General features: G+C 43.3%; 1 protein-coding gene across 1 annotated transcript; it reads left to right on the plus strand.

Annotated features, from left to right (window-relative positions):
- Positions 1-3,144: 3,144 nt before the first annotated feature.
- On the plus strand, positions 3,145-9,612 carry il11a (interleukin 11a). The gene is made up of 5 exons (XM_018682686.2): positions 3,145-3,632; positions 4,405-4,562; positions 7,453-7,548; positions 7,682-7,843; positions 7,988-9,612. Exons 1-5 carry the CDS (start codon positions 3,626-3,628, stop codon positions 8,165-8,167), a joined length of 603 nt encoding a protein of 200 aa, XP_018538202.1. The 5' UTR covers positions 3,145-3,625; the 3' UTR covers positions 8,168-9,612.
- Positions 9,613-9,746: the final 134 nt, after the last annotated feature.

A 9,746-nucleotide genomic window follows, 5' to 3' on the forward strand; every position in this document is an offset into this window, starting at 1 on the left:
AATGATGAATTTATTACTACTCCTTCTCCCATAATCCCTTTTACCATCGTGGCGGTGTTGCGTCACGGCCAACTCTGAGGCTGTTTACATATTGAGCTCTGAGGTAAGCAGAACATGAGACTTAACCCTAAAATCCACAAGACTGCTTTATCACCCACCTGGACATGGAAATTAACCCACGGCAATAAACATTTATGGGAAAACCAACATTATCAGAATGGGCTGATTTGGTATTTGTTCTCATAATCAGACCATAACCCTAATCACACTAAAGTAAACAGTGAACAAAAATCCCCAACATAAAAAATACAATTCTTTCTCAAGCTCTTCCTTGTCAGTTAAATAAACCCTTAAAATAAACTCTGAAAAGTATTACACAAATGCTCAAAAGTTTTTAAAGTGACCTTGGCAACTGGTGGATGAATTGAGCAACTGTGTGGATTAACAACCCTGGCAAAAAAAAAAAAAAAAGAAGAAGGTGAGCGAAGAGTGTGAGGCATTCAAATGATTTGAAGCCTGCGTAATAATGTGTGAATACATGCCGTGGCGCACAGGAAACCTAGTGTAAAAAAGCATGACTGAATTTTGAGTGAAGCTTGTGTGAGTAAAGTTTGTCTGGCAGCAGAGGCCGGCTGGCAGCGCCCTGTCACAGGTTCCCCTTCCCCTCTCTGATGTCTTTGAGGTCGTAGTCTGAGTGTCTCACTCTGTTTCTCCTCCTATGGTGGTTTACACACAGATTGGTGATGTAATGGGTAGCATATGAAGGCCACACACAAACACACACACACACACACACACGCAGGCGCACGCACAAACACTGATGCTCATGCACATTATACAGACACCGCACTTATACCACCGCATGCCCATAATTACACACATATACTGTACGCACACCCATTTACACAAACCCTGGATTCCCCCTTTTCCAACAGGCATGCACCAGTGTGTGCTCGTTCTCACACACATGCAAAAACAAAAGTCTAAACAAAGATACATAACCTCTTTTTTTGTTTTCACGTCGCTCCCTGAGATCTACGCACGTGCACACATGCACACATGCATACTCAAAGGGCAGCCACCCGGTGTCATAGTGTGTGAGTGATCAGCGCTGGCGGATGGCCTAACAGAAGGCTGTGTGCTTCAGAACCACCCAGGAGACCCCCATCATGAGAGGCAGCCCAGAGAGGGAACGAGGGAGAGTGACTAACTTCACTCTTTCTTTTCTTCTCTCCCCAGCTGTGTCTTCAAACGGCCCTTTGATGTGGGAAATTAAAAAGAGCGAGTGTGTCAATATCTCCCTACGTCCAACCGCACTCATCCATTTCCTCTCCTTCTGCTCCTGCTCTCCTGCTTTTCTTCTCTACTGTTGACCCGAGAAAACAGAGCATGACCCTCTTTTTTTTTTCAACCACAACAACTTGAGCCACCCACTTGCTGCCACCATGGCCCTCATCATTTGGAGGGTGTTTGTTTGTCTGTGTAGGCCCACCACCGGACTGGCAACTCTGTGTGTATATGTGTATGAGTGTGCGCATACAAGGCCCACCACTAATTATTTTCTAACCACACCATGAGTGTATGTCTGTGAATGAGGGTCTCCTAATCTCACACCCAGACTCAGAAAGGCTTTCTTCCTTTTCCCTGGTCTCTCTCTCTCTCTCTCTCTCTTTGTATATGTGTGTGTGTGTTTGTATGACTCCCCCCTGATATGCAGTATGTGTACAGTGTGATGCACTAACTGGCCTTCTGTGATGCCTGGAAACTCATTTTTGCCCTTTGCAACAGTAGGCCACGCTTTACTGCACCTGACTGAGTATTTCCAGGCTGCCATGCTCTACGTGTGTGTGTGTGTGTTTGTGTTTGTGTTTGTGTTTGTGTGTGAAAGAGAGAAACATACAGAGAGTGTGAGAAATCATGTTGGTGTGTGCGTATGTTTCTGCATGTATCACCGCAGGACGTTCTTCTGCCACACAGTGTGTGTGTGTGTGTGTGTGTGTGTGTGTGTGTGTGTGTGTGAGTGTGAGCATCCGTGTGCCTTCTTTGTGCATGCGCGTCTGACCCCATCAACCCCACCACCCCCACCCTTAAAACTGTGCGTCTGTGCCAGTGTCCTGCAGTGTGGACAGTATGTGTGCGTGCGTGTGCGTGTGTGTGTGTGTGTGTGTGTGTGTGTGTGTCCGCTCACTGTTTCTATGCAACACTTTCAGAGGCCCCTTCTGGTCTGGACAACACCTCTCTCTCTCTCTCTCTCTCTCCCCCTCTCCTGCTCTTGCTCCTATCCGTCTCTCACTCCTCACTCTTTCCTTCACCCTGGAGAAGGAGAGAGAAGGAGTGAAAAAAAGGGAGAGAGGGAGAGAGAGAGAAGGAGGTGGGTGGGTGGGTGAGGAGGAGGAGGGGGGGTAGTGGAAATAACAGGCTGCTGTCTCAGGAGGGGCTCTGAAAAAAAGAGAGAGAGAGAGAGCAAAAGGGGTGAGAAAAGAAGGGAGAGAAATATGGGAGAGAAAAGGTGTTTGCCCTGCGTATTAGCCATAATACAGGGAATGTGGCGCGTGTAGCCTAAAAGAGCCCCTGCCATAAATTGTATAACACGAGCTGAAGCACACTTGCAGTGACATTTCACCCTTGAAACACGGTACAAAACACCGGCAGGCAGAGTAAAAAAAAAAGGGAAGGAGAGGTAAAACTAGAGCTCCAAAAGATACATGGTTACACGAGATATGCTGATACACATGAAAACAATGGGCTTTTTAAAACGTCTGCAGTGATAGAGAGAGAGAGAGAGAGAGAGAGAGGGGAAGAGATTTGGAGATGGAAAGATAAAAAAAGAGGTAGATGGGACTGATTGGCGCAGGTAGCGGGATGCGACGGAGGAAGTGCTGGAGATAGGGACAGGACAGGACGGGAGAAAGTGATAGAGGAAAGAAAAAAAAACGAAAAAAAACAACGGAACATTTTTTTAAAGTTTCGCAAAGGGAGACAGGCAGCAGGGAGGGGAGGAGGAAAGAGAGAGGAGGGAGAGAGAGAGAGAGAGAGAGAGAGAGAGCGTGTGTCTCTCTCTGTGTGTGTGTGTGTGTGTGTTTTTATGAATGAAGTGAGTCACTGCCGATGTGTCATAGGCCCGACGTCTTTATAAAGGAAGTTTTAAACAAGCCTAAACACTTCACTGCGCGCAAAAATTGGACTTACCACACTCGCATCCCTCTCTCTGCATTTCAGTTGCCTCTCTCTCTCTCTCCCTCTCTCCCTCTCCAAACTGTGTAAGAGTCTCTCTGCCTTCAGCACTCTATAAAGACTACAGGGGCTCATCTCAAAACTTTTTATTTTTTTGCTTAAGACAGAAAAGTTTTGACGAGGTTTTGACTTCTTTATTTATTTTTTTTTTTACCTCTCCTCTTTTTCTCTTCTCACTTTCTCTCTCTTGGGTGCTCCAGCCATCACTCTGCTCTCTCTCATTCATTCTCTCCTGACAACTTTCCTCCTCGCTCTCGTGACTGAAGAGTGCGAAGAAGAAGGAGCCGGAGCACGTGACAATTTCCGGAGTTCAATTTATTTATTAATTTTCTATTTATTTATTTATCTACGTTTGTCTGCTGGTCTCCCTATCTCTTGGACCCGAATCAATATGAAATGTAAGTGATTGTATGAGTGTGTTTTATTTAATTGCTCTATGTGTTAATTATCACTTCTTTTTCAGCTTTTTTTCCTTCATCATTTAATATTTTTCTAAATTGTGGGTGTATATGACGTTTATGTGACTGTTAACAGCTATTTTATCATCCCTATGCAGGCACTAAATAATTTATTTACAGGTTAAATTCTAAACAACTGACTCAACTTGATGGCTTTACTGGTTATTTCCCTGAGCTGTTAAAGTTACACCAGGACAGGGAGCTCAGATGCTCCTGCAGTGTTATTTTGGCTCTGATTCTTGTGGTTCGCCTGTAATTATCAAGCATTCATCATTTCAACACCACTGTGGTTCCCTTTTAATACTTAGTCTACCTTGTATTTGAACTTGAAAGGAAAAGAATGAATGAGCTTACTGTTAGGGAGTTGACTTGGCTTGGTCTATATAATTTATACCACCAACTCACGTACCTATCCAGTTGCAGGTGTGACAATCAGCAGCATTCATTGCGTTGCTTATGGTAAAGGAGTGATGGTGATATTCAGTGTCAGAGCCTGGCTTTTAATGATTTAATGATTTACATTCAGCCTGTGAAAACATGACTCTGACACTGAAGCTCTTCAGGATTCCTCTGCCAAGTCTGGAGCTATTGTTTATATTATGGTGCAATATCTTCCCCCTGGAACTGACAGCCGTGGCCTGAGGTCATTATCATTATGGCGAGATGACAGCGCTTCTCCACTAATTGCTTCCGTTTTGTTCTGCCCCTACAGTGCTGCTCGACTCCTCCTCATCTCTCCTCTTCTCGCTGCTATTGGCTCAGCTGCCTGTGTTCACGTCTGCCTCTCCAGTGCCACAGCGGCGGCCCAGTGACATGGATAAACTGTCCAATCAGACGAGAAATCTAATGAAGCTCACCCAAGAACTGCTGGTAAGTGAAGATGTCATCATGACGATGACCAGTCTTGGGTATTGATTGGAGGAGAGGTTAATGAAGCTCCTAGCCATTCTTTGCTAATTGAATTGTTAGTGTGAGGGGAGGATGGAAGAGGATGCTGGTCATTGCACCACAACCTGCCTTCACTGATCTTTCCCTAATTGGATTTTGGTGCTAATGTTACCTTGCAGTTTGAGGTAACACTCACATTTCAAACTACTCCAACTTTGCATCACGCACTGTATTGGAAACACTGTTTGGCTATGCTATACTAGGTTTGCTCTGGACTTCAGTCTGACTTAAGCTGCTTTCATTGATGACAGACTGGCTGGAGTCCATCTGCATGCTTAGATCAGGGCAGCAAAAGCCTCAGGGGAGATTTGACTGAGTGATCTCACTTTTAATCCACACTGGACTCCAAAGGGAGGGGAGGTCTGACTCAGCAACCTCCTGGTCTGCCTGGTCACCTGACTTGTGGCAGTGGCACAAAGACTGGTGGCCAGACCAATGCCTTCATCTATGTGCAATGAAATTAACATCAAGTGTCATGAAATTAAGGAGAATAAACACCTCGTTCACAGCAATGGTGGGACAGAGAAACAAAACATAAAGTTCTAGGAATCAGTTTAATAACTTGCATGAAGATGAATTCAGAATTACATATTAACACCGTCTGTACATCCAACTAAGGCCGAACTGCAAAAATTTGTGTCTGCAAAATGACAGCAAACTATATGACATGCCTGTTTACATAGAAACATGTTTATGTTCTGTGGTTAGACTGTGGAAGTGTGAATAGAGTTGTAGATGTTTTTTTTTCTATGAAATGTGAATCACTTGCACGTACTGTACTGACAACTCTGGCCCAAAATCTTATTTTGTTGACAGTCAAGTGAGTAGGAAAATCAGATTTGAGGACTCGGCCAAGATTTGGCTCCAGCTGGTGATTGTGTATCAACACCATGTTTTAACAGGTGAAAAAAAAGCTAGATCATATCTCTGGATCTCTGGTTACACCTGACTGATCTTGAGTCCATTTTTGCATTATGCAAATCTTTAAACTCTTTTGTTCAGGGGATAAAATCAAAAATAGCCACATACTCTCTCTAGTCTTGGCCAGGAGGTACTGTTAAGAAAGTGTGTGTCTGTGTGTGTGAGTGTGTTCTGTATGTGTATGTGTGTGTGGGTACAGGACTTTGTGTAGCAGTACTTTAACCTGGGGTCCAGATGTGAAGAAACAGCATTATCGAGAGGTGCTGGGGACAGTATTAGACAGTGTTCAGTAACATGGAAGATTTATTTTTAATTTTTTTCCTTATTGTGTGGAATTCCACTAAAGAGGGTACAAAGTTAGGAAAGATAAATAGAATGGGAATCCATGGAAAGTCCCTGCAAAAAAGCAATGAAACTGATGCTTTAAAGAGAGAAAAGTGTGTGTGTGTGTGTGTGTGTGTGTGTGTGTGTGTGTGTACACATCGGTCTATATAAGTTTTCCGACGCGACCATGTATCTGTGCGAGTGAGTGTGTTTGCATGCACACTGTATGGGTGTGAATGTATATACGTCTGCATACATTTGTGTGTATGCATTTTTGTGGCTGTGTGCGCGCGCAAGCTGAGGGCTCTGTAAATAGCCATGGTTGTGTAGGTGCAGTGTTTAGTGTTTTGCTTTCGGTCGCCACAGCAAAGTGACTTGATAAAAATCAAAAAGATTTATCACATTCCAGTATTTGCATTCAGGAAGAAAAAGGCTGGATGCTAAGTTGTGTCGGGTGAGGTCATGATCTACGATGGAGAGAGCAAGAAAAAGGAGGATAAGAGGGAGAATTAAAGGCTGAGAAAGATGGAGCGAAAACCACAAGAGATGAAGAGATCAGAGAGCCAACTAGATGACAAGCCAGCGGTGTATGTGTGTGCATGCATGCACATGTGCATGTGATGTTGCATGTGCTTGTGCACCTGGTTTGAGACAGAGGGAGTGAGAGAGTGAGAGAGGAAGAGAGAGAGGGGAGAGGGAAGCAAGGGATGGAAGAGGACAAAAGCAATGGAGACAAAACACAGGATCGCAAACATAAGTGAGCTCTTATGAAAGGCTGATGGAGAGACATGAGAGACAATGCAGCACATTCATCACGAAAAACATCAACAAAAACAACTGGAAGCAAACAGCAGAGCAAGGAAAACAGCATAACAGGTTAAGGAAGCATTAAGCACACGCAACCTGTTTATACAAAACATTTCTCAGCACTCATCATCCTAATGTTGTTATGTTCCTGTACTGATTGGAAATGACGCATGCCACATCAGTCATCTCCATTTATACCCATTCATTACTGAATCAGGCCAACATCTTAAATACTAAATTGTACTACCAACGGGCACAGCTGCCTTTGTGAAATAGAATTCCATAAACCTGGACTCAGGTTGTTTATCCCCCTCTGCTGGCCATGACGGGAGCTACATTGGCCGTCTGGAGGTAGTTTACAACACAACTGAAGCTGGGCAGCAGCACTGCGTCATTCCATCTTTTTATAGCTGTGACCCTGGAGTTTCCCTACAGCCCTGTGTTGTCTGTCCCACTTGGAGCTTTCTTAGTCACTGCATATGTTGTTATCCTCGCTCCCTGTAGAAAACATCCTGTGGGTTCAGGTCATTTGCTCTTATTGTTGACATTTGGGGAGGCTGAATGTGGGTGAACTCACACTGACCCGATCAACCACACTCCCCTCAGTGAGAGCTACTGTCTCTAAGCACAGAAAACAGTCATCCAATCGAGGTGCTAGACTAATACTTTCCTCATGTTGCCGTGACTTGTCTCGGGATGAGTAAAATTGTGCTGATGCAAATTGCTAATGGGCTGCCCTGTGTCTCGTTTTCTCTTTCAGAGGGAGCATGCATTTGACTCAGACGTGGAGCCCCACAGGTTCAGGTCTCTGCCAGAAATGGGCAACAGATCAGCCAATGACCTCAGCAATCTTGAGGTAATGTCCTGATAATGTACAGTATTGTGTGTCTGTGTGTCTGAAGGGAGAGTTGCTGGTCTGTTTCTCTCCAAACAGTTACATCTTGCCACACCCATGCTAAGTCTCTAAAGTATGTCTGTGTTGTTTCCAGCTCAAGTCCACACTCTCTCAGCTGCATGCCGACCTGAAGCTGTATGAGCACCACTTTGAGTGGCTGAACAAGGTTTCAAAGAAGCACCACCACCCTGCAGTGCCCAAACTGGTGGAGATGATCAGAGAAATGAAATCTCTCATCAGCCTTCTGCACCGTCAGGTAAAGAGCTCAGTTTTCTTTCACCAACCTCAGCTATGTTTGGTGTTAAATCTTTCTACAGCAGCTTGCAGACACTTTTAAATTAGCTTGCAACAAACTAATGGCTTTTCTGACCTGTCTGTCTGCCTCCCTTCTCCTCCACAGATGCAGAGAGTTGAAGCACCGAGGCTGACCCCGGCAACCCCGTCCCTCCCCCCTCACCTCCCCTATCAGTTTGACGTGCTACAGTCCAGCCATGAGCTTCTTCAACACTTCAAGCTCTTCTGCGATTGGGCGTACAGAGCATTCATCAGCCTCAAGCCCAAAGTTACTGCAGTACAATGATGACCCATGAACTGTTTGGCTGCAGAGCTGTGAGGATGCATGGAGTCCTGCCTCAGCCAAAGGGGAATTAGGACCATGTCAGTGTGCACTGCAGTCAACAGCATCCTTTAAGAGGCCAAAACATCAACCAATGACATGTGTGTTGAAGAATGTGTCTTTCCACCAGAGCCAATGAGGATGCGTTATACTGCAGCCAGTTACGACCATCAAGATTCCCGTTAAAGCAAACAGCCAGTTTACTTATGATGATCGAGTCTTAATTCCCCAAACTTTCTCCTAAAGGCCTTTTTCATGACCATGTTATTTATGTATTTATTTATTTATTGACTGTTAGTAATTTATTTAATTCTATTTATTTGAAGTTGTAATGTGTCACTCTCATCTTTATTTCTGTATTAACGTGAATTTATTTGCCCACATCTTTGTAATCTTTCTCTTTGTCTTGTCTCTCACTGATCCTCAAGAAAAAAACACAGTAGCACTTCCTGAACCTATAGCTCTGATAATGACTTTTGTTAAAACTAACTTAATTTACTTTGCATTTGTCTATTTCGTCAGCCAATAATTCTTCCAGTAGATGTAGCATACATTTTGAACAGCCAAGGTTTTCATTATCTCTCACTTGCAGTGCCCTTAAAATAAACATTTCAGAAGATGCAAACGTCATCCTCTAACCATGTTAAACGTGTCACGTATTAATGTGTCAATTGATGGCCTATGAAATTAGTTGTTAAATGTCAGGATGGTAAATGTCAGGATGGTAGTGAAAGAGAAGTGAATACTTACTTTTGTACCACAGGAAGAGTTTCTATTTTCGATGCCTGTTTTTTTTTAGTTCTGCATGAGGAGGCATATTTAACATTGTGGTAAAGTTGTATGAATGTGCCCTGTTGCTGAGCACTGATGGACCTGATTAGATTCTTTGCACAAACTTGTTAGGATTAGCCTCTTGGCTGAGTGAGATGGCTGATTTTGAACCTGTGCTTTGGGATAGAAAAGTTTTTTTTTTTTTTTTTTTAAGTTAAACACCCAAAGCCTTAAAATACTATGTATTGCGACACTATGTTCTGTACAGGTGTACATAAATATACAAGAATGTAAATTGTTGTATACAGTGCTTTGTGTATTATGTTGTTTTCTACAATATACTGTTGATTACTTTACCAATTTTATCACTATAATTTTTGTTCATTCCTACTCTAGTATTTGTTACAGTATTGACTATTTATTTAAGTAACTTGGTGGAACTATTTATTTGTGTTGCAGTGGAGCAAGCCTCCTATCTTTTTGTACTTTTATACAGTTTTTATTCCTATTTACTATTATTATACTATCATGTTTAAATTATTGTTGTAACATCAAGATGCCTCTTCCACACACTGATTGGCCTCAATGTGAAATATGTGCCTTGGTGAAAATAAATACTAAAGAATGTGCACAATGGATCTGAGTATACCTTTGGATGTGCATGGTCCACCTAACCTGTACTGTAAGCTGTGACAAATGAGTGTTAGAGCAGACATACATATATACTACGTTACCCAGAAGTCTCTGCGCCGGAGTCAGAATGTAACGAACA

Source organism: Lates calcarifer, linkage group LG15, assembly GCF_001640805.2.
Source record: "Lates calcarifer isolate ASB-BC8 linkage group LG15, TLL_Latcal_v3, whole genome shotgun sequence".
Classification (NCBI taxonomy): domain Eukaryota; kingdom Metazoa; phylum Chordata; class Actinopteri; family Centropomidae; genus Lates; species Lates calcarifer.

Bases quoted from the DNA above. Each gene is read 5' to 3' on its own strand.
- il11a (XM_018682686.2), top strand. The intron at 4,563-7,452 runs GTAAGTGAAGAT...TTTCTCTTTCAG, and splicing joins AGCTCACCCAAGAACTGCTG to AGGGAGCATGCATTTGACTC. The intron at 7,844-7,987 runs GTAAAGAGCTCA...TCTCCTCCACAG, and splicing joins TCAGCCTTCTGCACCGTCAG to ATGCAGAGAGTTGAAGCACC.